At 44.0% G+C, this 27,623-nt stretch overlaps 1 protein-coding gene, 1 non-coding gene and 1 pseudogene across 2 annotated transcripts; 2 read left to right on the forward strand and 1 right to left on the reverse strand.

Annotated features, from left to right (window-relative positions):
* The first annotated feature begins 119 nt into the window (after window positions 1-119).
* On the forward strand, window positions 120-27,279 carry GOT2 (glutamic-oxaloacetic transaminase 2). Its single transcript, XM_032854313.1, has 10 exons — window positions 120-325; window positions 13,389-13,545; window positions 15,465-15,593; window positions 18,412-18,471; window positions 19,019-19,180; window positions 19,411-19,515; window positions 21,106-21,256; window positions 21,744-21,909; window positions 26,418-26,568; window positions 27,149-27,279. Exons 1-10 carry the CDS (start codon window positions 237-239, stop codon window positions 27,269-27,271), a joined length of 1,293 nt encoding a protein of 430 aa, XP_032710204.1. The 5' UTR covers window positions 120-236; the 3' UTR covers window positions 27,272-27,279.
* LOC116865931 lies at window positions 1,200-11,177 on the forward strand (annotated as a pseudogene).
* LOC116866017 lies at window positions 6,865-6,987 on the reverse strand. Its single transcript, XR_004382312.1, has one exon. It is a non-coding gene; the product is annotated as a small nucleolar RNA SNORA38 (small nucleolar RNA).
* Window positions 27,280-27,623: the final 344 nt, after the last annotated feature.

Genomic DNA, 27,623 nt, shown 5'->3' on the forward strand with positions numbered 1-27,623 from the left:
GCGCGAGAGTGCAGCCTCCGCGGCGAGCCCACACACAGCGCGGTGCAGGAGGCCTCGCTGTCTGCGCTCCGGGCGCCAGGGTGCGCTGTGACGACGCTCGGGACGACGGACGGCCACTCTAGCCGTCCCGGGGAAGTCGCTGTCCTTACCTTCGGCAGGAGCCCGCGCCTCCGTGTCTGCGTCCGCTGGCCCTGCGCTCTGTCCTGCAGCTACCCACTGCCTTCTTGCCGCCCACCATGGCCCTGCTGCACTCTGGCCGCGTCCTGTCCGGGGTCGCCGCCGCTTTCCACCCGGGCCTCGCTGCTGCGGCTTCTGCCAGAGCCAGGTAAGCAGGGGAGACGGAGAAGGAACCGGGGACAATAGGCCTGCCCAGACGGGCTGCGGACGCCCCAGGACTTCCACCCCTGCCCCCCAAGCACAAGCGCGGGTACCACACACACGCTTTCTCTGACGCCCCCTCGGCTTCCCTGGGGGCTGATAATTGAGCATCGGGGCCTCGAAGTGACGGTCGGGGTCCTACAGCCCTCCCCTCCCTCGCCCCCAGGACCTTAGGAGAGCGTGCCAACGCGTTCCCCGGGGGTTAGAAAGTGTGGCCCTCTACGGCACCCGGACTCCCATTCACGGGTGGGGGGGGTCACGAGACGCGGGTTCGGCGCCGTGGGGTGGGGGAGGGGTGACGAGGGGAGAACACATGGGGCTGCAGTGCCGGCCGGCCTGGCGTCGATTGGCTGCGCCCCCGAGACTGCCTCGCGCCGATTGGCTGCGGCGCGGAGGGGCGCGGGTGTCCTTGATGGGGTTCTCTGGGGCATGGCGGGACTCACCTGTCCTGGCCTCGTTCGGGTCTGAGCTGGGTTGGCAGGCCTGGGGCGTGCTGCTGGTCGTGGGCCCGGGGATAGGAAGTACATGGCAGGAAGGCTCCCGGGGCACGGCTTTCAGGTCCAGCTTTCGTTCCTGCATCCACTGACCTTGGTGCGTGGCATCCTTTCTCCCTACCCCTCCACCCCAACGCCGTGTTATTGCCTCAGTTGCCGGTGACCCCTGGGTCGTGTGGCCTTCGCTTGGAAAAGAGTCAAGGTGTAGTTCACCTCCCTTTTGTTTGACTGTACGGAGGTCGCGGTTCTTCCTCTTCACATCACTCTGCACTCATTTAGTAAGTAAATAGTTCGTCACCTGTTTCTCAGAGCCAGGTGCTGGATCAGATGCTAAGTTTCAGCGAGAGACCGGTGTCGCTCAAAGAAAAATTCAAATATGTAACTTCACACTGTGTGCTGAGTGTGCGACAAAAAAGTACGTAGTTTAGAACAAATTAGCAATTTCTTCCCAGTGGAGACCTGAGCCAGGCAATTAATTCACTCAAGAAGGCAATTTGGGGTGTGCCTGGGTGGCTCAGTGGGTTAAGCCTGTGCTTTCGGCTCAGGTCATGATCTCAAGATCCTGGGATGGAGCCCCACATCAGGCTCTGCTCAGCGGGGAGCCTGCATCCCCCTCTCTCTGCCTGCCTCTTTGCCTACTTGTGATCTCTGTCTCTCTTTGTCAAATAAATAAATAAAATTTTTTTAAAAAGGCAGAAATTTGGAACAGTATCCTAAAGTACCACGTAATGAGGAACCTAGTCTCCAACTCAACCTCCAGCTAGTTACTGGCTACAAGGAGCAAAACCTTGGCCGTTATGGGTGCCTTGATTGTTTGCATGTGGTCTTCAGGCCAGGGGAACAGTTTGTCCTTTATGCAGCCTCACACTGTTGGCAGTACAGTTTTGCTTGGGCTCTCACATTTTCTCTCTCCCTGATTTAGCTCCTCCTTGGCCACTTGTCAAGGTATGCTCTTTAAGCCAGCCTATCTAATGGACCAGACTGAGAGAGGGTTTATCATTTATGCAACTAATATGGAGAAGAGAAAGCGTTGTCTGAAATGATGGGCAAGAGAAAGTCTTTCAACATTGTAGTGATCTTAAAGTAAATACTGTTGTATAGATTTGCTTGGGTGGCTTAAAGCTTAAAGTGCTTTGTGAAAATCCCTATGGGTGTGACCTTTTAGTCATTCTTTGAGTGGCTGACTCACTTTTCTTTTCTGTCTTTTCACAATGAGAATATAAGTTCCGTGAGAGCAGAAACCTTACCGACTTTGTTCACTGATGTAAAGTCTTAAAATTATTTGAGCATCTGAAGCTGAGAAGGTGTTGTTCAGGTTTAAACAATGATAACATGATTGAGTGATAGAGCCAGATTCCGTATCTGGCAGACGGGTAACTGTTCAGACAAGGAAGTGAGAACCTGCATTGCTGCCACTGTGAAAGTGATCTTTACCAAAATCCAAAGCGAAAACATTTAAAATAAACTCAGCTAATTGAAGTTTCTTTTCTTTTCTTTTTTAAACAGCTCATTTTGGGGCACCTGGGTGGCTCAGTAGGTTAAAGCCTCTCCCTTCAGCTCAGGTCATGATCCCAGGGTCCTGGGATCGAGCCCCACATTGGGCTCTCTGCTCAGCGGGGAGCCTGCTTCCCTTCCGCTCTCTCTCTGCCTGCCTCTCCGCCTACTTGTGAACTCTGTCAAATAAATAAATAAAATCTTTTAAAATAAATAAATAAATTAGCTCACTTTACTACAAGTCAACCTTGGCAGTCACTATTCTAGAGAACTGAGGATTTATCCTATGAAATAGTTAATTGGTGTTGGGTCATTTAGATGGAACTCTAAGTTCAAATGTTTCATTTAGCTGCATTTTTTAAACAGAAAGCACTCAACATTTAACCTTGTCTTCCTGACTGCTGTGAAAACATAGTGACATGAGATCAGCCTTAATCCCAGGTCAATGAAGAAAGGAGAATATGCTCATGTATTTTGATTTATAAAATGATCTGTTCTTAATTACTCTGGTTATTTAATATTTAGTGAAATAACTAAAGTAGTATCATGAGACCTTTTACAAAGGCAGTGTGCTCTCGCTCTCTCAAATAAGAAAAATCTTAAAAAGGGGGGTACTTCTGGGTTATTCAGTTGGTTAAACGTTTGACTCTTGGTTTTTTTGGCTTGGGTCATGATCTCATTGTCATGGAATTGAGCCCCATAGTTGGGCTCTGCATTCAGTGGAGGGTCTGCCTAAAGAGTCTCTCCCTCTGCACCTCCCTATCATACTCACTAGCTCGCTCTCAGATAAATGAATAAAAATCTTGGGAGGGAAAAAAAGGCAGTGTACAATAGTAGTATAATAATCAGTATTGGAAATCAGCATTATAGTATCATCTTTGCCATTTTTAGCTTGTGATCATGAACAAATTAACTTCTCTCCTTATTTTAAAATAAGAATATGAGGGGCACCTGGGTGGCTCAGTGGGTTGAGCGTCTGCCTTCGGCTCAGGTCATGACCTCAGGGTCCTGGGATCGAGCCCGCATCGGGCTCCCTGCTCAGCAGAGAATCCGAATCTCCCTCTCCCTCTGACCTTCCTCCGTGCTTGTGCGCTCGCGCGCGCGCTCTCTCTCTCTCTCTCTGTCTGTCTTAAATAAATAAATAAAATCTTTAAAAAAGAAGAAGAAGAAGAATGTGAGGAAAAGCATATTTTTAAACTACAAAGCACCAGAGAGGTTCTCAGAAAAAATTGCAAGGCCTTTGAATTAGAAATATTTTATTTGAATAGTTTTTACCTAACATGTTTTGGTTTGCTGGTCAGCATTGCTCAATGGCTGAGGCTTTGCATTTATGTCCAAAGTACTTGGTAGGAATCAGTTTGTAGGCCACAGGTTATCACCATCAGTTTTGTCCCTAGAACATTCTTGTTTTCATCTATTACTGTCCCTTGAAAACATCATGGTTCTTACATTGTGTGCATAGAGTCTTTACCCTTTTAAGGAATGGAGGATGAAGGGCACAGAGATTCTGAACATGATGTAGAACTAATCGAATCGAGTGTCCCTGCTCCTATATTTAGATTAAGATTCAATATTGTAAAATTGCTTTTAGAATTTTTAAAAGATACCACTCTTTTTTTTTTTTAAGATTTTATTTATTATTTGACAGACAGATCACAAGTAGGCAGAGGGGTGGGGGAAGCAGGCTCCCTGCTGAGCAGAGAGCCCAATGTGGGGCTGGATCCCAGGACCCTGAGATCATGACCTGAGCTGAAGGCAGAGGCTTTAACCCACTGAGCCACCCAGGTGCCCCAAAAGATAACACTCTCGATGAGATCTCTGCCAGAAAACTCAAGGGTATAGTTTCAGTGAGAATCTCTATGCTCAATAAACTTTTGAAAGAACTTGATGGGGGTGCCTGGGTGGCTCAGTGGGTTAAGCCTCTGCCTTTGGCTTGGGTCATGATCTCAGGGTCTTGGGATCGAGCCCCCTGTCGGGCTCTTTGCTCTTCGGGGAGCCTGCTTCCACCTCTCTCTCTGCCTGCCTCTCTGCCTACTTGTGATCTCTCTCTCTCTGTCAAATAAATAAAATCTTTTTTGAAAAAAAAAAGAACTTGATGAATAAGTACTTTTCACACCATTTAATAAGAATGGTGCCTTCTGTCCTTGTAGCTTGAGGCAGCAGTCCTGTCATTCTTGGTTAAAGGCCTTAGAGACAGAGATATCATTTTTAAAAATGAAAATTGCTTATTGGATGTTTTCTATAATATGTCCTTGACATTCAAAGTATTCCTTTCACTCATCAGTTAATGACAGTGATGTATAGAGGCAGGTGGCTACATGTCTTCAGGATCTGAATTGTGGGTAGGAAATAAAGGAAGCTTTCTTCAGGCCCAAGTCAGAAGTTGCTTCGAGGTATTTGTTTCTTACAGTTGCTTAGACACTGGAACAGCTAAGCAGCCTACAACAATGAAAAAGAAGAGAGGGATTTTGAGTCCTGGCAATAGAGACAGTGAGGAAAAAGGATGGTAATAATGTCCCCCAGGACTGTAGAAAAACTAAGAAGAAGTAATTGAAAAGCAAGAAAGATCTGTATTTGGTCATAAAAGTTATGACCATATGATTCTTGACTTTTACTTACATACTTGCCTCATCAGATACCATACTCGGGGCACGATAGTTATAAATGAAAGCATAGAAGTAATAATTTAGTAGCAATGATACCAGCTAACAGCAAACACTCACTCTGTTCCAGGCTGTCAGTGTTTTATATTTAATAACTCCCTTCTACTTCTGGGGCGCCTGGGTGGCTCAGTGGGTTAAAGCCTCTGCCTTCGGCTCAGGTCATGATCCCAGAGTCCTAGGATCAGCCTGCATTGGGCTCTCCACTCAGCGGGGACCATGCTTCCCCCTCTCTCTGCCTGCCTCTCTGTCTACTTGTGATCTCTCTGTCAGATGAATAAATAAAATCTTAAAAAAAAAAAAAAACACACACCTCCCTTCATCCTTCTAACAACCCTGTAGGATAGGGACTGCTCTGCCCTCACCTTACAGATAAGGAAAGTTGAGACTTAGAACTTAATTGGCTTGCCTGTGCTCACCCAAGCTGGTAGGCAGCTGAGCTGTTACTTGAATCCATACAGGTTGCCCAGTACTAACATTTCTAAGGCAAGCTGATAAAAGCCTGGGGAATCCAAAAATGGAATAATTTATCCTTCATTAACAGAATTAACTATAACAATTATAGCTGCTAACACTCCGGCAGTTTTCAAGGAGTCGGAAGAGCGTAAATTTAACTCTAGTGCTGTCCCGAGCCATCCAGTGTGCCTCATGGAGGAGTGAGGTGCAAGAGTGCTCACTGGCCACTGACAAGTTCAACAAGAAAACCATTTTCAAGAAGGAAGTTCTCATTGAGCTTGTCAGCATGGTGAGCACAGAGAACTCTCACTGTGCTGTGTAAAACATTTGATTGGTTAAGATGGCTTCCCTAGCTTCCACCTGTCACTTCAACACCCCCTCCCCACCAAGCTCTTTTTCACCTTTAACCTTTATTCTTAAGTCTCTGCTGGGAGTGCCTTGTTTCCTTCTGTCATCCTTAGCACTCACCTCATATGTCACCTCCTCCTGGAAGCCTCCCTAAGCCTGTTCTTTCTCTCCCTTCCCCAGGTTATTAGGGCCTGTCTTCAAGGCTATGAAAATTAATATTCTGTGCTCTGAGCCTGACTTTATCACTGTACGCCCCCCCCACTGCAGCCTGCATTGTTTAGAACTCCCTGGGGGTCACCCCCCTGGGCTAATGCGGTCGTGAGGGGTGGTTTTACTCTTCTTTATATTCCCAGCTCTTCGCACATAGCACATGCTCAGTGACTGGGATTTAGGAGATCATAAAGACTTTGTTTTCCATAATATGAAACTGTAAAAAGCTTTTTGGTTATTTGCCATGAAGAAAAGGAGTAGAATAATCTTTTTTTTCATAACAGTAATTTACCATGAGTAAAACCTCAGTTTTGATATATTAATGCTGCCTGGTGCCAAGAGAGTGTTTATTGGAAACATGAATGGAGCTCCTTGGGTGCCCTCTTAGAAATCTCAAAGTAGTTTTAGGTGAAAGATAGCCTGAAAGTTTATGTTTTCTATATTTAGGATTCAATATGGGAAGGCCAAATCAAAAAAAACCTGTTAGCTATTTGATCACTTGATTAAGATAAGATTATGAGTGCCTGAGAATTAATCACTATTTATGTATTTAATTAAAATGACAGAACTTTAAAATTAAACATGTAACATGATTATGAAACCATTTCATATGTGAGGAGCTATGTTTTGTGTTTTGTTTTTTCCTTTAACAGGGACATAGGAGAGTCAACACAAAGCATAGAGAAGTATTTTAGTAAAACAAAGAATCTCCACTACCTAAGCAGATTACACAGGAGGTAAAAAAAAAAAATTACGTTTTGTGTTACAGGTAAAGTCATTAATCACTTAACCAAGGAAGACTGAGCAAACTTTTTATTTTCCTTCCCTATTGTATGGTTCATCCTGAGCCTGCAGGGAGCAAGCTGGCCCCAGACTTCTCCAGGTCCGCATTTTTTTTGCCTCCAATTCTTACGTGTCCAGAGATAGGACATACCTTTGCAGGTGAGAAGACTGAGCAACTTTTAAAAATGTTAACACCTGGGTGGCTCAGTTGGTTGAGTGTCTGCCTTTGGCTCAGGTCATGATTCCAGGCTTCCGGGATCAAGCTCCACGTCGGGCTCTTTGCTCAGCAGGGAGCCTGCTTCTCCTTCTCCCTCTGCTGCCCTCCCTGCTTGTACTCTATTTCTCAAATACATAAATAAAATCTTTCATTGCTTTTCCAACTCAGTTCTAATGAATCAAGACAAAATTCATTTTCCAAGTTTTGTCCTTAAATGCTCTTTCATATTTATTTACAACAAGCTGATACTTCAACACAGTGTAACAGTTTCTGAGTTTTATTTTCTGATACAGTAAAATATTGGTGTTACATTACACATAAATAAAAGCTGTTTCAGGCCCTCAACAAGTTTAAAGAATAAAAAAGGATCCAAAGATCAAAATGTTTGAGGACCTCTGCTTTAGGACAACACAGTTTTTTTTTCCTTGGAAAACAAAAACATATACAACATTGCATATCTCTGTCACAGTTGATCCTTCCATATTTTCAAACACTCGTTAATAATAACTTTTAACCAAAGTAACTTCCTTTTCACAGACAAAACCGAAGGGAGGGCTCTAATGTCAGTCCTACACAAGCATTTTAGGAGACCAGTTGACACACATAGTTCAGCTTCTAGAGCCACATATATATCCTTTTTAAACTTTCTATGTATATATATATATACATACACGTATATGTGTTTATATATTTTTTTCCCTTAAAATGACAGCAAAAAACATGTTCACTAAAGTGACCCAAAGCTCTGGACTTCTAGTTCCCAGAAGAAAATAAATTTCAGTGAGAAAATAAATTTCTGTTGTTTAATCTCCCCCCAAAAAATTGTTTTAATTAATAAAATCACCCAAGGCTATAACCTCTCAAGCACATATAAAAATAGGAAATAAAATATATAAAAATTACGCTTAGTAATCAGTGTGTCTGTATTCTTTCTTAGAAATTATCTAGGTTTCCAATAATTAACCCATTAATTAATTCATAATTATATTAGTCTAAGATTTTAAGTTACTTAAAGATCTTGGAAATTATCTTCAAGCAAACATATTAGAAAATAAAATGACTGTTCTCCTAACCACCTGTAACTCCAGTCTAATGAGCAAAATATCAAAGTCCAATAGAGGGATATCCTGTAGTATGCCTGGCCAGTACTCCCCAAAACTGTCAGAGTGATCAAAAACAAGAAGTGTCTGGGGCGCCTGGGTGGCTCAGTGGGTTAAAGCCTCTGCTTTCGGCTCAGGTCATGATCCCAGGGTCCTGGGATCGAGCCCCACATCGGGCTCTCTGCTCAGCGGGGAGCTTGCTTCCTCCTCTCTCTCTGCCTGCCTCTCTACCTACTTGTGATCTCTGTCTGTCAAATAAATAAATAAAATCTTAAAAAAAAAAAAAAAAACACAAGAAGTGTCTAAAACTGCCACCATGAAGAACAGCCCAAGGAGACATGACAAGTGAATGCAATATGACATCCTGGGTGGACCTTATAGAACAGAAATAGGACATTGGGTGAAAACTGAAGAAATCTGAATAAAGTGTGGATTTAATAATGTGTCAATATTGGTTCATTACTTGTAACAAATGTACTCTACTAATATAAAATGTAAGTAGTAAGAGGGAATTCTTGGTGGGGGAGCAGATATTGGGAACTCTATAGCAGCTGCTTTATCTTCTGTAAATCTCAAATTCTATGGGATGCCTGGGTGGCTCGGTCAGCTAAGCATCTGGCTTCATTCAGCTCAGATCATGATCCTAGGATCCTGGGATTGAGCCTCGCATCGGTCTCTCTGCTTAGCAGGGAATATGCTTCTCCCTTTCCCTCTCTCACTCTCAAATAAATAAAATCTTTCTTAAAAAAATAAAGCTTCTAAAAAATTTAACCTACTGGGGTGCCTGGGTTACTCAGTCTAAGGTTAAGCCTCCAACTCTTGGCTTCAGAGCTTGTGATCTCTGTCAAATAAATAAATAAAACCTTAAAAAAAAAAAAAACTAGTCTCAAAGGGGTTTATATGACTGATGTGAACTTGAATTTTTTAAACATTTCCGAGTTAGTTGTTTTTTTTTTTTTTAAGATTTTTTATTTATTTATTTATTTGAAACAGAGAGAGAGAGATCACAAGTATGCAGAGAGGCAGGCATAGAGAGAGGAGAAGGCAGGCTCCCCGCCGAGCAGAGAGCCCGATGCGGGCCTCGATCCCAGGACCCTGAGATCATGACCTGAGCCGAAGGCAGAGGCCCAACCCACTGAGCCACCCAGGCGCCCTCCAAGTTAGTTTCTTTAAGAAAAAAAACTTTTGTCTAGCACATTTAAAGTACTAGAAATACAGTCTCTCTTACACAGTCAGAACAGAGCACCTTTGAGATTTTTTTTTTTAAAGATTTTATTTATTTATTTGACAGATCACAAGTAGGCAGAGAAGCAGGCAGAGAGAGAGAGAGGAGGAAGCAGACTCCCTGTGGAGCTGGGAGCCCGATGCGGGGCTCGATCCCAGGACCCTGAGATCATGACCTGAGCCAAAGGCAGAGGCTTTAACCCACTGAGCCACCCAGGCGCACCACCTTTGAGATTTTTTAAGTGGAGCCCAGTGTAGGACTTGAACTCAGGACCCTGAGATCGAAACCTGAGCTGAGTTCAAAAGTCAGGCCCTTAATGGACTGAACCACCTAGGTTCCCCAAGATTTTTTTTTTTTAAAGATTTTATTTATTTATTTGAAACAGAGAGAGAGAGATCACAAGTATGCAGAGAGGCAGGCATAGAGAAAGAGGAGAAAGCAGGCTCCCCGCGGAGCAGAGAGCCCAATGCGGGCCTCGATCCCAGGACCCTGAGATCATGACCTGAGCTGAAGGCAGAGGCTTAACCCACTGAGCCACCCAGGCGCCCCCCCAAGATTTTTATGATCTAAATTTATCAGTACCCGACAGAGCTGGAAAACATTTCACATTCAGACACTCAGAAGGAAAACAAAAAAACCCATAGAGGTCTTATAGCTCTACAGGTCTACAGCTTTGGCCACAGAGCAAGAGTAAACACAAATGAAAACCTCACAATTCTGATAAAGAGCTGCAAAAAAAAATTTTTTTTTTAAGATTTTATTAGGGAGGGGCACCTGGGTGGCTCAGTTGGTTAAGCAATTGCCTTCGGCTCAGGTCTTGATCCTGGAGTCCCACATCGGGCTCCCTGCTCGGCAGGGAGTCTGCTTCTCCCGCTGACCTCTCTCCTCTCATGCTTTCTCTGTCTCTCTCAAATAAATAAAATCATTTAAAAAATTAAAAATAAAAAGATTTTATTAGGTAATCTCTATACCCAACATGAGACTCAGACCCACCCACCACCCCAGGATCAAGAGTCCCATGCTCTACCAACTGAGCCAGCCAGGCGCAGCAGAGCTGCAAAATTCTTGATTTAAGCTTCAAAAAAACAAAATCAAACAACAAACCAGATTATGCATCATCTCTCACCCAACAGAGAATAGATCTCTGCTACCCGTTTTCAGAGATTACTGAATGATGAGATCATAAAGCCAGATTGACCATCATTGCTGCTGATGAGGACTGGCTTATTGGCCTTAGGTGAACCAGAAACAAAGCCCCAGATTAGTAGCGATAGGAAACAAGCCAGAGAAATACTTTTTGCCTCAGGCTCCTTCCTGGAGACCATAGGTGTGGAAGCCAGTGCCCTGCCTCTGCTGGAGGGGTTGGAGAATGAAGGTCGGGGTTGGCACACAGCAAAGTAGACCCCAGCGCTTGTGATGAACAGTCAGGGCATCTGGCTGGCCTACATTGTCTTGGTAGGACTGCCTCATGTTCTACTCCGCATTCCTGTTGTCTGGACCTGACCGACGCTGACCGACGCCATCCATAACTTGGCTGTGGTGTCATCTCAATATACAGTGAAAGGGACACCCTTTAAAACCCCTCACTAAGGTGTGACACACTGGGAACAGATCGACTGTAGGCTCCAGTTTACCTCTTCCTGCAAATTCCTCAGCGTTTCTCCCACTGTCCTCTACCTCCTGGCCAGTTTCTGCACCTCATCTGCACAGCCTCATTGCTCAGCATACTGCTGCCTAAGTTACCCAGTTCCATGGGCTTCGTGTCTTTGGCATCAACAAATACTGAGGGATGGGGCTGGGGATAACACTGGGCCAAAGGGCTAGAACATCCTTTCTTTCTCCATATGTATAACCTTTTATATGTTTAAAGCCTGAAAGCTCTACAACTTTGGCCAACCTTTCTCTTCCCAGAGAAGAGAACAGATTAGAAAATAGGGCTCCCTGGGCCCAGCCCTGCCAAGAGCAGGTTTCTTGGAATCAGAAAAAGCAGGAAAGATAAAGGCCAAATCGCTCCCCCACCACACACACATGCACGCACGCCATGTTTGGGCAGCTTGTTTGCTGATTAAGTTTTTCCAGATCAGCCACATCCACCACCTTCCAGCTCTGTTTTGCTGTGTGTTTCCTTTTAATAAAGGTAATTTTGAGAGGCACCTGGGTGGCTCAGTGAGTTAGAGCCTCTGCTTTCGGCTCCGGTCATGATCCCAGAGTCCTGGGATCGAGCCCCACATGGGGCTCTCTGCTCAGCGGGGAGCTTGCTTCCTCCTCTCTGTCTCTGTGTCTCCTGTGTCTCTTCCTGCTTGTGATCTCTGTCAAATAAATAAAATCTTTAAAAAAAAAAAAAAAGGTAATTTTGAGGGGCACCTGGGTGGCTCAGTTGGTGATGTGTCCCAGGTCTTGATTTTGGCTCAGGTTATGATCTCAGTCATGAGATTGAGCCCCATGTTGGGCTCGGCGCTGGGTGTGAAGCTTACTTAAGACTTTCTCCCTCTGCCCCTCCCCTACACCCCCCCAACACTCTAAAAAAAAAAAAAGTAATTTTTTTTCCCAAAAATAAAGTTATTTTTCAGAGAGAGCATAAGCAGGGGGAGCAGCACTCGGAGGGAGAAGCAGGCTCCCTCCTGAGCAAGGAGCCCATTGTGGGACTCAGTCCCAGAACCCTGGGTTCATGACCTGAGCAGAAGGCAGATGCTTAACTGACTGAGCCACCTAGGGTCCCAAGAAAATAAAGTTCTGTTGCCTCTTGAGATTACCTCAGGACACCAAGGAAAGATGAAGTATACTTCCCTAACAAGATAGTTCACCTGGCCCAGGTGGATGACCCCTCCCACCCCAAGATTGTTAAGGGGTAATTTTTTTAAACATTTTTATTCAAATTCAATTAATTAACATATAATGTATTATTGGTTTCAGAGGTACAGGCCTGTGATTCATCAGTCTTCTATAACAGTGCGCATTACATCACATGCTATCCTTAAGGTCCATTATCCATTTACCCATCCCCTCACCCCCCTCCCCAGGGGATAATTTTTTAAGGCAAAATCATGACTCTTATAAATACAGAATAATAAACATTGTCCAGCATTTTAATTAAGTAGTGAGAGGATGAATAGGTTGTTACAAGTAGTTCTTGCTGATTTTTAATTCCGAAATACCTCGAAATTCGGTCTTCCTCTCTGCCCCTCCTGCCTTGTCCTGGTTTAGGCCCCAATCCCTTTATCTCTTTTGCTAAGTAATGAACCAGTGATCCTTTTGCATCCACTCTTAACACTCTACATTCAGTACCCCACCTTGTGACCAGATGGGCTCTAAAAAGGCAAGGCTGTTCATGTCACTCCACTTACCTGATCAACCCACCTCCCCCTGCCCCCCAAAAAACTTCAATAACTGTACATGTTCTCACTATATCCAAGCTGGAACACGGGAACCTGTGTTTTTAACAACCTCTGCAAATGCTACCCTTTAACAAGTTTGAGAACAGGCTAAAACCCAAGCACTTTTGCGGGCGGGGGCGGGGCGGGGTTTAGGGGTGGTCAGGTAACATTCAAGGACCGAGCAAGCAATGGTCCCTGCTTGCTTCTTTTTTTTTTTTTTTTTTTTTTAATTTAATTAACAGACCGCACTAGTAGGCAGAGAGAGGAAGGAAAGCAGGCTTCCCGCCGAAGCAGAGAGCCTGATGTGGGACTCGATCCCAGGACCCTGGGATCATGACCTGAGCTGAAGGCAGCGGCTTAACCCACTGAGCCACCCAGGCGCCCCTTGCTTGCCTCTCTTATGTTATCTTTTACCACTCTCAGTTTCTCACAGCCAAATTACGTGAAATAGTCTTTGCCTGGGAATTTAGATCAGATTTGGACTGTGAAAGCCTACATATGCACCCTGTCCTCCCCAGGATGATTGGGGTGTCCCTCTTCTGCTCCTCATTGCATTTGGTCTTCTGCCCTCCTCTGCAAAGTGCTCTAGCAGATTTGAGATGTCTCTGGCCATGGAAATCCAGCTACTGTATTTTATTTCTCATTTCAGCTCTTGGTGGACCCATGTGGAAATGGGGCCCCCAGATCCCATCCTGGGAGTCACGGAAGCCTTTAAGAGAGACACCAACAGCAAAAAGATGAATCTGGGAGTTGGTGCCTACCGGGATGATAATGGAAAGCCGTATGTGCTCCCCAGTGTCCGGAAGGTGAGTTTGCCATCTATCCCCTGCCTTCTTGGGATGGATCAACTGAAGAGAGCTCCTGGAGAGTGGCAGAAAGAGTGCCAGGCTGGGAGTCGGGAGACCTGGTTCCAGTTCTGGCATCAGCTGCTTAAATCACTCGGGTTTCTGGGCTTGGGGCTCCTTGCTGTAAAAGTGACAGATTGGAACTACGTGGTCTTTCTCAAGATTGAACTTAAGTGATTATCTGTAAAGCAGGCATAGTGTCATGTTTAATCCTGAGGGTGCACAAAAGGACCAAGAATTTAAACATTGCTTCTTGGTAATAAGAATAGCCCTTTGTGGATGAGGGTTACTGCCATTATTTTCCATTTCTATCATGTTGATGGCCTTAATAAGCTCTCCCACACAGGCATGCTCTGTCCCTTCATACTGAACTACAGAATAATTCGCTTTATTTTTGTGATATTTTTATCACTGTTCTTTCTGTTGGTAATCACTATAACTTTAAATAGTTAATTCCCGGGGCACCTGGGTGGCTCAGTGGGTTAAAGCCTCTGCCTTCGGCTCAGGTCATGATCCCAGGGTCCTGGGATCGAGCCCCACGTCGGGCTCTCTGCTCTGCAGGGAGCCTGCTTCCTCCTCTCTCTCTGCCTGCCTCTCTGCCTACTTGTGATCTCTGTCTGTCAAATAAATAAATAAATAAATAAATAAAAATAAATAAATAATTCCCTTAGAACAGTTTTTTTTTTTTAAGGAAAGCATGTGTTCCCTTTCCATCTACACCTCCTCTGTTGATATATGAATGCTTTGTCACTTCCGAAAATGGGCTGGTGATGCATCCTTCCTCCATAGAGCAGAACTGGGCACTGTGAGTGAAAGTTACAAAGGAATACTTCCGGGTCAGAGTACGACACTCCGTAATCATCTGAGCTGACCGCCCTGAAACCAGCGGGCTCAGGCCCTCAGGAGCCAGTGAAGTAAGAACATGGGCTGAATGAACCCCTGAAAGAAGAAGTGTCTAAGTCTATGGGAGTGTGAGTTAAGGGTCACCTCTAGAGCTCTCAGAGTAGACAGAAAGGGTTCGAGAAACCATTGTGATGAGAAGACCTATTGGAAACTGCTGACTGCTGGGTCTCAGGTCATGCAGGGATTGCCTTGGTCTCAGTCTGACAGTTGGAAGTATTCACCAAGGATTAGTCCGCTGGTTTGCAGGCTGGAATACCACCACACGCTTCCGTGCATTCCTTTGTCAGGTCTTCAGCCATTCGTGAGAGTTGAGCAACAGTTGTCCCCCCATTCAACAGATGAAGAAACTGAGGCTCAGGAAGGTTACTAATTTGAGTTGCTCAGGGTCACACAACTAGTGAGGGTTGGTCTCACCTCTGTCTCCAAAGCAGAAGAGATGTGGCTAGTACAATTAACTCTTTGAAGTTCCTAGACTGGCATTATACCTTGAAATACTTTCTTATGTATTTAGTTTGATTTTATCATCTTATAACTCTTTTAAGTGTTGCTCATAAACCTTGTTCTTGTGCATTCCAGGAATACCGTATATTAAATATTAACCAAGAAAACATTATGTACCCACCCATGTAAAACCTAACTGTAAAAAAAATACAATTTTTAAAATCACAAATATTTGTGTTCTACATTATAAAATACCAAGTATTCTTTTCTTTTTCTTTTTTTTTCTGTAGGGTTTTTTTTTTTTTTGTGTGTGTGTATATTTTCAAATTTTTATTTAAATTCCAGTTAACATACAGTGTCCTATTAGTTTCAGGTATAGTACTTAGCCTTTTTCTTGAACAGTATTTCCAAATAAAAACAAGGCTTTACTTCCTTTATATTTCATATATAAACTAAATTTATTGAACATTAAATATTAATCATCGTAATTCCAGGTAAGAAGAAGAAACTAAGCAGATACCTTTTCTCTTGTCTAGGCAGAGGCCCAGATTGCTGCGAAAAATTTGGACAAAGAATATCTGCCCATCGCAGGACTTGCTGAGTTTTGTAAGGCATCTGCAGAGCTGGCCCTGGGTGAGAACAACGAAGTGTTGAAAAGTAGCCGGGTAAGCAGAGCAGACTCTGCCATCATACAAAGTCTGTTTTTAAATTTAACAGTTGAAACAAATTTGAAATAATTTAAATAAATAACATATATCACTTTGTGTGTAATAATGATTTTGAGGTGACCGTACTATTGCTAAAATCTCTTCTTGAGAGAGTAAGTTGGTACTTATAAATTAAAAGATTTCATGTAGGGGCACCTGGGTGGTCAGTGGGTTTAAGCCTCTGCCTTCAGCTCAGATTTTATTTTATATAAAATAAAATATATTTTATTTTATATTATATTTATTTTATATTAAAAAATAAAATATATTTTATTTATAAAATAAAATAAATTTCATGGAACACCCATTCCAAAAAGGTAGCAATAATCCTGAAGGTGGAATAGTAATTTGACTCAAGAGTTGACCCTGCTCTGTGTGCTTATGTTCACTTTATACTGAATATGCTTTAGAAATGCCAAACTACGGGGTGCCTGGGTGGCTCAGTGGGTTGAGCCTCTGCCTTTAGCTCAGGTCATGATCTCGGGGTCCTGGGATCGAGCCCTGTATCGGGCTCTCTGCTCAGCGTCCCCCTCTTTCTCAGCCTGCTGCTCTGCCTACTTGTGATCTCTGTCAAATAAATAAATAAAATCTTAAAAAAAAAAAAAAAATGCCAAACTAGGTGCACCTGGGTGGCTCAGTCGTTTGGGTGTCTGCCTTCAGCTCAGGTCGTGGTCCTAGGGTCCTGGGATTGAGCCCTGCCTCAGACTGTCTGCTCGGTGGGGAACCTGCTTCTCCTTTCCCCTCTGCCTCTTCCCTCTGCTCATTCTCACTCTGTCTCAAATGAGTAAATAAATCTTAAAAAAAAAAAAAAGAAGAAGAAGAAATGCCAAACTATGCCCAGTTTTAGGCCTATAATTAGCCGCTACTCTCATGTTCTCGGCTTCCAGCTCAGATGGAAGAAGCACACAGGCACGTCTCTTGGGGCCAGGACCAGTCTGGCACTCCTCCCCTGCCCCTTCACAGCCAGTTTAGACATTAAAAGAAGGCAGCTCTTCTCCCTTCATGCTGCCTCCCTTGTCTCTCCTGTCCAGAAGAACATCGAGCAGCAGTGACAGGGGGAGCACACATGTCTCCCTGGGGGTTCTCTTATGGCAGAAGAAGATGGTACTGTACACAGACTTTGCACAAGTAGATGTCTGTGTGCACCCCCAGAGAATGCACAGGCTCGGCCCTTCCTATAGAAGAGGAGCAAGCCCAAGGCGGCTGGGATGCCTCCAGGCCATTCAACAGCCCAGTGAAGAGGGGCCTCGAGCCCCATAGTTCACTTTCCTTTGAAACAAATGTTTATTAATGGATACATTTGTATGTTTAAATATTTGTTTTCCTGGGCAAGTCCCGAGAAAAACAAAGTAGCGGCACTAAGCCAACATTTCTCCCCTTCTGCCCGGGAGACCAGAATAAATACAGTTTATTCACTAGGCTGGTCTAAGTCCACAGGTTAGATCACGAACTCAAGAGTAAAACTGCAACCTCTTACTGAGACAGTAATGATCCTGATCCATGGTTTGATTGATATCCATGCAATCAACCGCCTATTAACCCCTCATGAAAGCTTCCATTTTTTCTATAATTTTTGCTTATCTCTGTCTGTCTAGCTAAAGTAACATCAGCTTATCTCATAAATTGCTGTGCCTTTATGAATTATTAGTATTATCAGATCCACAGTTAGGTTTGTTTGGGTTTTTTGGGTCTTCTAAAGATTTTATTTTTTTTTTTAAATTTTTATTTATTTATTTGACAGAGATCACAAGTAGGCAGAGAGGCAGGCAGGGAGAGAGAGGAGGAAGCAGGCTCCCTGGCGAGCAGAGAGCCTGATGTGGGGCTTGATCCCAAGACCTCGAGCTCATGACCTGAGCTGAAGGCAGAGGCTTAACCCACTGAGCCATCCAGGCGTGCCAAGATTTTATTTTTTAAGTAACCATTTCACCCACTGTGGGGCTCAACCCCAAGATCAAGAGTCCCTAGCTCTACCAACTGAGCCCACCAGTTTCCCCCACAGTTAGATTTTTATTTCTGTCACGGCAAAGTTCGCAGGGACAAACTTTGTTCCATAAAGAGTTTGTTACGCTCTCTCCCCTCCCCCACCCGTTTCTTCTCCTGACCCCCAGGCCAGAAAATAAGTTTATGTTTAAGAGAACCTTAAACATCTATAATGCCATAGAAAAAAAAATCTGTGATTTCTTATTCCTTAAAGTTGACTGATTCGAAGAAACAGATTACCTCAGGCACCTTCCTGTTACTCAAAAGATAACATTTTCAGATTATGAAAACTCAGAGAATGGAACTTCTGAGCCTTTAAAATGTAGTGATCCTTATTATTCTCATAATAATAAGTTGACTTGCTTTTCAAGGAACTTTGATGTTCAAGAATCGTTCAGTATTATAGTGACTTTTCTTAGTGTCTTTTTTTCTCTGTATAAATGAGCCTTTTCTCATGTGGGGGGAGCAGTTGTGTCCTAAACATTTCTCCTGCTATATGGTATGACACTGATAACAAGCCATGAGGAGTTAACTTCTCGGTCAGCAAAGATGTTGGAAACTGAAGAGATGGCTCTTTTGAGATCTCACAGGGAGAGTCATTCTGTCTCTTAGCAAATTGGGAAATGAAACAGTAGTGCTATTCTCTCATTTCCCAGGACCATTTGAAACGTCTTCAGCTTCTGAAGCAGGAAGGAGACTGAGTATACAGGGCAGTGCCTCTCTGGGCTTGGCCTCAGTTCTGTTATGGGCCTGTAGAGAGTATCACACCTTACTGACCGTGCTCTCTCTCCTTCAGTATGTCACCGTGCAAACCATTTCTGGAACTGGGGCCTTGAGGATCGGAGCCAGTTTTCTGGTGAGTCTGGAAACTGCTTCAGGGATGAGCCATAAGAGAGTCTGTAAGTTGAGGATGATGGGGTTTCCTATTGCCTGTGTGTTTGATGACCTCTGTCCCCAAAGTTGGAAGAGTTCCTGTTCTCTGACGAATGGAGTCAGGGGTAAGAAAAGTAAAAATACTTAGAAGAAATTGCAAGGAAGATAGAATAATAATAATAATAAATCTTATTTATTGAGCACATATCTGTTATTACCAGCTTTTCTTTTAACTCATTTAATCATTTTATCTTTATGAAGAAGATTCATTTACCGCCATTTTACAAACAAAGACAGTGAGGCCCAGACAAGCCCTTGGCTACACAGCAAATATACTCGTCAGAGCTTAAATTCCAGCTCACACGGTCTTGCTGCTGAGTCATTACTATCTCTCACTCATAAAGATAAGATGAGTTTCAATAGAGAAAAATGTCTTCCTCTTAATGTCTTCTTCCTAAAATGTATCAACTCTTTTTATTTCTTTCCTTTTCCTTCTTCACTTATCCATTCCCTTTCATCCCATTTTTTAGCAAAGATTTTTTAAGTTCAGCCGAGATGTCTTTCTGCCCAAACCATCCTGGGGAAATCACACACCGATCTTCAGGGACGCAGGCATGCAGCTACATGGTTATCGATATTATGACCCCAAGACGTGCGGCTTTGACTTCACAGGCGCCCTAGAGGACATTTCGGTAAGTGTGACTTTCAGGGCAAGAGGGGTGAAGGAATAAGAAACAAACCTCCTTGTGGAGATGTGATGTTTCACAGCTGGGTCTCAGTATCTGAGTAAAAATACTGGGAATGAACTTATTTCCAGATCTCAGATTATCTTTGTTACTGATCCAAAATAGTGACTCTATGGCATTTCAGGTAAGTTATCTCCTTTCAGAGCTGCATGGTCACCTCTTGGTTGTCTCTTTAGAAAATGCCACAGCAAAGTGTTCTTCTCCTGCATGCCTGTGCCCACAATCCCACGGGAGTGGACCCCCGCCCTGAGCAGTGGAAGGAGATAGCAGCAGTGGTGAAGGTAAGGAGAATGAGCTGACGAGCCACAGTTCTGTGTTCAGTAACTGGGCAAAGTCCTAATCAGAATTAATTACCCTTGAGCCCACATTAAGTTGTCAGGAAAGAGCTGCTTACTTATTAATTAGCAATTTGGGTTTTGTTTTTGGTTGTTTTTGTTTTGTTTTGTTTTGTTTTACGATCTTTATTTATTTGAGCGGGAGAGTGCACATACATGCATGCAAGTCAGGGGAGGTGCAGAGAAAGGGAGAAAATGTCAAGCAGACTCTGCCGAATGCATAACCCAGCACGGGGCTTGATCCCACAACTCGGAAATCACAACTGGAGCTGAAACCGAGTCAGCCGCATAACCAACCAATCCACCTAAGTGCCCTGCATAATCAGTAGTTCTTAACTGATGGTACAGGAGCAGCTTAGAGATAATTTCTGTTCCTCAGCCTGGATGTTGGGAATTCTGAGGACTCTTGTCATTGGCCAGCCTGTCCAGTGGGCATCCACTGGCCCCAGGATGTCTCTCATTGGCACCTACATTTGTCCTGGCCAGGATTACATGTTCATCCTTTATACACTTTGTCATGTCTCCTGTCCTGGCCTGTTTCCTCAGCATGGCCGTTATTCACAGACTCAACTGTCAGAGAAGGCACTTGTCAAAATTTCAAGGGAGGAGGGATGCCTGCCTGGTTCAGTTGGTAGAGCATCAAGTCATGACCTCAGGGTTATGAGTTCAGGCTCCACATTGGAGGAAGAGTTCACTTTAAAAAAAAAAAAATTCCAGGTATTCCTGGAATACCAACAGGTATTCCTGGAATACCAACAGGTATTCCTATTGCCCTATGTCTCCATTTTCGCTTCTTTTGGTCTCCCTTTCTTTACATTCTATTAAACCTAAGGTTCAAACAGAATGAAACAGAGGAGGGAAAAGAAAAAGAGAAAAAGAGCATTCACAGAGCACTTTGGAGATGAGATGGTTCTCATGAGTCCTAGGTAAAAGATGAGACTGCCAGAGTTACATTAGCCCCAGAAGAGACTGATGTTGGTCCTGTGTTGACTGGACCAGAGTAATTACCTAGACTCCTCTGGGCCTGAAAAGAGCTTCCTGTTAGACCAAGCAGCTTTCTGGGAAGATTAAAATTAAGAGTACCTTTTCTTTCTTTCTTTTTTTTTTTTTTTTTTTTTTTTTTTTAGATTTTTATTTATTTATTTGACAGAGATCACAAGCAGGCAGAGAGGCAGGCAGAGATAGAGAAGGGGAAGCAGGCTCCCTGCTGAGCAGAGAGCCCAATGTGGGGCTTGATCCCAGGACCCTGGGATCATGACCTGAGCCGAAGGCAGAGGCTTTAACCCACTGAGCCACGCAGGTGCCCCAAGAGTGCCTTTTCTTAATGTCTTCTTGAGGAACCATAACCACCAAAGTAAAGAAAAATATATGATGATGTCTTAACTGAAGGAACATTAAACATCTCCAAATTGCCACCAGGGGAGAAGACTGCTCACTCTGTGTGAGGCAGATATGGTCCTCATAAGCACAGGCAAGCATGTGGGGCATCTTGAGACAGACTGCCTAAAGCTTTGCTCTTCTCTTTTTCCTTCCCAGAAAAACAATCTCTTTGCATTCTTTGACATGGCCTACCAAGGCTTTGCCAGTGGTGATGGTAACAAGGACGCCTGGGCTGTACGCCACTTCATTGAACAGGGCATTAATGTTTGTCTCTGCCAATCCTATGCCAAGAACATGGGCTTATACGGTAAGCTCAAGGATCCAGAGTGTGGTGTGTGAGTCCTGATAAGACTGAAGAAGTGCTGGAAGAGGATGCCACAGAGATACCAGTTGGGGGGAGGGCGGTGCCTGTGTCCATGTGTGTGTGTGTGTGTGTGTGTGTGTGTGTGTGTGTGTGTGTTACCCAGAGAAGACAGGTAACCTGGATTTTACTTATCTTAGTCACATCTTCGTTCGTGTCTCTGAACTCCTCCAGCAGAGGAAACTAATAACTGTGTCTCTAAACAGGAAATGATGGCTCCACAAGCCAAGAAAATGGATGTCATGAAAAGAGACCCTGAGTACTCAGACTTCCTGTTGCCTCTAGATTCACCTTACTGGTTGTCGAAAGCTTTTTAACAGATATTTTTGGGGCACTTCTGATGGAAGCATAATATGTAGCGCATTGAATCATGACTTGCTTTCGCGTGTTAGACTGGAAAACTGAACGACAGGGTCCGTGTGTGTCTCTCCAGGTGAGCGTGTGGGAGCCTTCACTGTAGTCTGCAAAGATGCTGACGAAGCTAAAAGGGTGGAGTCGCAGTTGAAGATCTTGATCCGTCCCATGTATTCCAACCCTCCCATCAATGGGGCCCGGATTGCCTCCACCATCCTGACCAGCCCTGACCTGCGAAAACAATGGTAACTGCTCATTGCTGCCCCCCTGCCCCCGCCACCGAGCTTTCAGGGTCGTGATGTACAGTATCACCCAGCTTCCCTATGTGGGCGGAGAGGAGGAGAGAGGGGTGTGATTCTGTTAGCATTCAGATACATCGGAGACAAACGTAATTCAGAAACGGCAGGGGTTTTTTATTCCATTATCTCCATTTTAAGTAAAACCTTCCCTCTACTCAACTGAGGCCCAAATTGAAGTACCTTACATAAGAAAACTTAAATTTTTAAGAACACCGTATTTTTTGTTTTTATCTTAGCTACCTCTGAATCAGTATTTCTGCTGCTTTTTGTTTTTTTATCAGCCTTTCCATCTGAATCTCTTGGCACCTGTGCTCAAACTTAGTGTCACTCAGTTTCTTTGACCACAGTCCACATAAGACATATTTTGTATCGTGACCCTGAACCCACATCCCAGTAAACGTACACGAAACTGAAACAGTTGTCAAAAACTCAGTACTTAGGCTTTATGTGTCCTAGTATTTTTTAAATGCCAGTTGCATCCAACTACTTGAGCACTAATGGGTCATGCCACACAATTTGGAAACCTTGCTCTAGATCAGAGGTTGGCAAACTGTTCTGTGGGTCAAATCTAGTCTGCCCCCTATTCTTATAGAGTTCTATTCGGACACAGCCCTACTCATTTTTGATGAATTACATGTGGCTGCTTTTGTGCCAAACAGCAGAATTTAGTAGTTGTGACAGGGAGCAAATGGCCCGCAAAACCTAACAACGTTTATAATTCAGCCCTTTATAAGAAGTTTGCCATGTTAACTGTACTGGGACTTAAAAAAATTTGAAAATGAGAAGTTTGCCAATCCCTGCTCTATGTATTTCAAAGTTAATGAAAAGCCAAGATGCCCATGAACAATGTGATTTGTCAGATAAGAGTTTATCTTTGTAGCTGGTTAATTGAGAGGCTAAAAGATCCCTGAGCAGCTTCTCAGGGAGAAAAGCTAAATCTGTTGTCTGCTGTCTGCAAGAAACTTTATATGCAGTCCCCCAGCTTATCACATGACAGCTATTCTTTCTAATTTAAATTACTCCTGTGGAACATTGAACTAAGTCTGGTTCAGGGTAGTTCTTTTTAGTTAAATATACCCATGCCGGGCTTACCAAGAAACTGACCACTTTTTTATTTATACTTTTTTTTCCCGTTATAAAATTCATATGTAAGTATATTTCAGAAAGTTTGGGAGAGGGAAAAAAACTCACTGTAAATCTAGTCATTAAAGCCCACCGTTTGTCTTTGTTCACTGTCTTCTGTCATGTTAACAAACCATGTACTTTACTCCTATCTATATGTATGTTGTAGGTTTGGTGGTATTTTTGTCTCTTTGAGTTATTCTAAGCTTTTTTTTTTTTTTTTTGAACTTCATATTTTTAAGTGTTTTTTTTATATTTCCTAATGGTTATCAAGATGTCATTTTTTTAACGTGTGTACTTCAGTACACCTTTGAAGTCTGTCATGTACAAAGGTAACAAAGGAACTGTGCTAGATGAGTGAGGTATTTCGGCCTGTGTGTAGTTTATTATCAGGTGAGGGTACACATATAGCATTGATAAAAGAGACAATAAAGGCAGACCAAAGGAAGGGCTGTTGATTCTAGCAGGGTATAAAGGAGGATATAATGAAGATAGCAGCCTGTGAGCTGTGCCTTGAAGGGAGAAGAAGGCTTTCCCCCGCCAACCAAATAAAGAGTAAAGGAGAACTGGACAGAGCTGTGCCTGAGGACAGGTACCGGAGCGCATTGTGCATCCTGTAGGGCGTGCTTTGGAAGTCCCAGGGAGTTTCTGTGGCCTTGACTCTGAGGGGGAGGAGGATAGAGAAGGCAGCAAAGCTGGGAAGTTGGGCATAGGTGATGAAGCACCTTCACCGAGATCTTGAGAAGTCAGAACTTCATTCTGTGGGCACCAGTGAGCACGGAAGGGTTTTGCTGGAGTTGCCCTGGATCTAGCTGTGGTCAGAGCCTCCATGCTTCTAGGACGCCAGCCTGAAAGTAAATAGAGCAGGACAGAGATGGGACCATAGGAAATTTAAAATCAACTCTCATCCCTAGAGGAGTCGGGAGCTAGAGCTCCAGCCAGGAATCACGCTGCTAGTGAAGTGTTGCCAGCTTTTTCCAGAGAGGAAAAACCTGTTTTTATGTGCAAGTGCCCAATTTTAGATGTTTACCTGAGTCAAATAAAAATTACTAATACTAACTTTCTTTGACTTCTGATTGGCAGTTGTGACCCATTGTAACTGTGTATGACATCATCATAGATGGTTTAAGAACATGAACACGTTAGAACAGGGAGGTAAACTAGAAATATTTTTAGTCATCTAGTTGGGCAAGAATTTCCCCTAGAACCATAGGTCTAGAATGGCAAGAGGAGATTCTAAGGAAGGTGATGATGTCCAGAATCAAGTGAGCCATGTGTATCAGAGGACTGCCTTCAGTTGCCAGATAGAACTGACCCTCCCTCCCTGGGCTTTTAATGCGGCACTGTTCTATGGTTCTTAAATTGTCCTGCCTTGTTCCATAGTTTGTGGTTCACAAGTTTGTTCCCAGTTTTGGTTTTAAGATTTAAAGGCAAGGACCATGTCTGAACCCTCCCTTCTCACCGCCTAGCACATGGCTTGGCACATCATAGGTTTCCAGTGCACTGTCTTTTTTTTTTTTTTTTTTTTTTAAAGATTTTATTTATTTGACAGACAGAGATCACAAGTGGGCAGATAGGCAAGCAGAGAGAGAGAGAGGAGGAAGCAGGCTCCCCGCAGAGCAGAGAGCCTGATGCGGGACTCGGTCCCAGGACCCTGAGATCACGACCTGATCCGAAGGCAGAGGCTTAACCCACTGAGCCACCCAGGTCCCCTCCAGTGCACTGTCTTAACTGCAAAAGCAGGAGTCTATTCCACCCATGTTAAAAATAAGGTCATAGTTTACTATTTAAAACACAACTTTAGGGGCGCCTAGGTGGCTCAGTGGGTTAAGCATCCACCTTCAGCTCAGGTCATGATCCTGGGCTCCCAGGGTTGAGCCCCACGTCAGGCTCCCTGCTCAGTGGGGAGGCTGCTTCTCCCTCTCCCTCTGCTCCTCCCCCTGCTCATGCTTGCTCGCTCTTTCTCTCCCTCCCCCAAATAAATAAAATGAAATCTTTAAAAAAAAAAAAAAAAACCACAACTTTTCCACTTTTCCCACTGCATAAACAATAGAGAGCCTTAGTCTTCCTAGATTTGAGTCATTCCTTTTTTTTTTTTTTTTTCAAGATTTATTCATTTATTTGAGAGTACAGGGTTGAGGTAGGATAGAAGGAGAGGGAGAATCCCAAGCAGTCTGCATGCTGAGCACAGAGCCCGATGCAGGGCTCAATCCCTCAACCCCAAGATCATGACCTGAGCTGAAATGAAGAGTCACATGCTTAACCAGCTGAGCCGTCCAGACACCCCTCATCATTCTTTTTTTTTTTTTTTTTTTAATAAACATATAATGTATTATTAGCCCTAGGGGTACAGGTCTGTGAATTGCCAGGTTTACACACTTCCCAGCACTCACCATAGCACATACTGTCCCCAGTGTCCATAACCCCACCACCCTCTCCCTACCCCCCGTCCCCCAGCAACCCTCAGTTTGTTTTGTGACATTAAGAGTCTCTTATGGTTTGTCTCCCTTCCGATCCCATCGTGTTTCATTTATTCTTTTCCTACCCCCAAGCCCCCCACGTTGCATCTCCACTTCCTCATATCAGGGAGATCCTATGATAGTTGTCTTTCTCCGTTTGACTTATTTAGCTAAGCATAATACCCTCTAGTTCCATCCACGTCATCGCAAATGGCAAGATTTCATTTCTTTTGATGGCTACATAGTATTCCATTGTATATATATACCACATCTTCTTTATCCATTCATCTGTTGATGGACATCTAGGTTCTTTCCATAGCTTGGCTATTGTGGATATTGCTGCTATAAACATTCGGGTACACGTGCCCCTTCGGATCACTACGTTTATATCTTTAGGGTAAATACCCAGTAGTGCAGTTGCTGGGTGGTAAGGTAGCTCTATTTTCAACTTTATGAGGAACCTCCATGCTGTTTTCCAGAGTGGCTGCACCAGCTTGCATTCCCACCAACAGTGTAGGAGGGTTCTCCTTTCTCCGCATCCTCGCCAGCATCTGTCATTTCTGGACTTAAGTTTAGCCATTCTGACTGGTGTGAGATGGTATCTCATTGTGGTTTTGAACCCCTCATCATTCTTAATAACTGCATCACATTAGTCATTAGGTGCCTGCTCAGAACAGTGTACAATACAGTAAAATAGCTTTTTACTTGCCGAACTAGTGACAACATCTGACTTGGGCTAGGACAAAGAATTAAGTCACACTGGGGAGACACCCAAGGAACGTAAAATTGCTGTGAGCTCTGTCTTACTTGTTGGTGTTTTGTCTAGAATTGAGCTGCATCCCGGGGTTCTTTTTGGGGTTTTTTGTTTTACAGGTTGCAGGAAGTAAAAGGCATGGCCGACCGCATCATTAGCATGCGGACTCAGCTGGTGTCCAACCTCAAGAAGGAGGGTTCTTCCCACAACTGGCAGCACATCACTGACCAGATTGGCATGTTCTGTTTCACGGGACTAAAGCCCGAGCAGGTGAGAGGGCCCTGATTTCTCCTCAGCTGACCAACTGATCAGTCCTCGCAAACAAGAATTCCTGACAGATCCCCTACCTATTGGGTTACCATTAAAACGGTCCTTTTGGAACCCTGTTAGGTAAAGGAAGAGTGTAGCATTCATTTCGTTCTGTTAATAGTCATTTCCCTGTCTGTATCCCCTGTGAGGCTGCAAACTGCTGAAAAGCAGAGCAGGTTTTGCAAACTGCTGAAAAGCAGCAGGTTTTGGTCATTCTTTGGACCACTGCTGCTTCTCTGAAGAAATCCCAGCACAAGCAGGAGCCGGAATATTGATAGGAGACATACCTGAGCTCTTCCATAGCTGGATTTTGGATCTGTTTTTTCTTCAAATGCTGGATCGAAGATTTGTTTTCACCTGTTCATACCTCAGAATTCGTCATCCAACTTTAAGATGGCTTTTTATCCTTCTCTCTATACTAGCCCACTAAATACTGGGAATAGGGTTTAAGCAAGAAAATTGAGTTTCTGTTTTCCTGTTTTAATGCCTGGGCTGGGCAAATCCCACTGCCTAGAATGCTCCTGACCTCTCTTTTCTGCAGGTGGAGAGGCTAACCAAGGAGTTCTCCATCTACATGACAAAGGACGGCCGCATCTCTGTAGCAGGGGTCACCTCTGGCAATGTGGGCTACCTTGCCCATGCCATTCACCAGGTCACCAAGTAATTTCCCTGGTGAGAGACAACCTTCCTGCCTACGACCCCTGCTGTTGTGAGATTCACACAGAGAGAAGAGGAGGGTGGATGGTGGTGAGCAGGTCCTTTCAACCACAGTAGTTAACACTCAACCACTGAATGTGTTTCGCAGAAAAGAACACGTAGTGAAATAGGGCAGAGGCATCTGCGGCGGGTGTCTGAAACTTTGTGGCTCAAAACCAAACTTCTGCTCGTCCTTGAACCTCAGCTATTCCAAAAGAGTTTACATGTACGAGGAAGACAGAAACCCTGTTGATCATGCCATTGCAATACTCCAGAAGCTTTAACTGCAGCACCTTAGGGCGTTGGGGTACCTCTAGATC

Source organism: Lontra canadensis, unplaced genomic scaffold, assembly GCF_010015895.1.
Source record: "Lontra canadensis isolate GAN:19392208 unplaced genomic scaffold, GSC_riverotter_1.0 scaffold8, whole genome shotgun sequence".
Lineage (NCBI taxonomy): Eukaryota > Metazoa > Chordata > Mammalia > Carnivora > Mustelidae > Lontra > Lontra canadensis.

Bases quoted from the DNA above. Each gene is read 5' to 3' on its own strand.
- GOT2 (XM_032854313.1), top strand. From the start codon at position 237: ATGGCCCTGCTGCACTCTGGCCGCGTCCTGTCCGGGGTCGCCGCCGCT. The intron at 326-13,388 runs GTAAGCAGGGGA...TTCTCATTTCAG, and splicing joins GCGGCTTCTGCCAGAGCCAG to CTCTTGGTGGACCCATGTGG. The intron at 15,594-18,411 runs GTAAGCAGAGCA...TCTCTCCTTCAG, and splicing joins AAGTGTTGAAAAGTAGCCGG to TATGTCACCGTGCAAACCAT.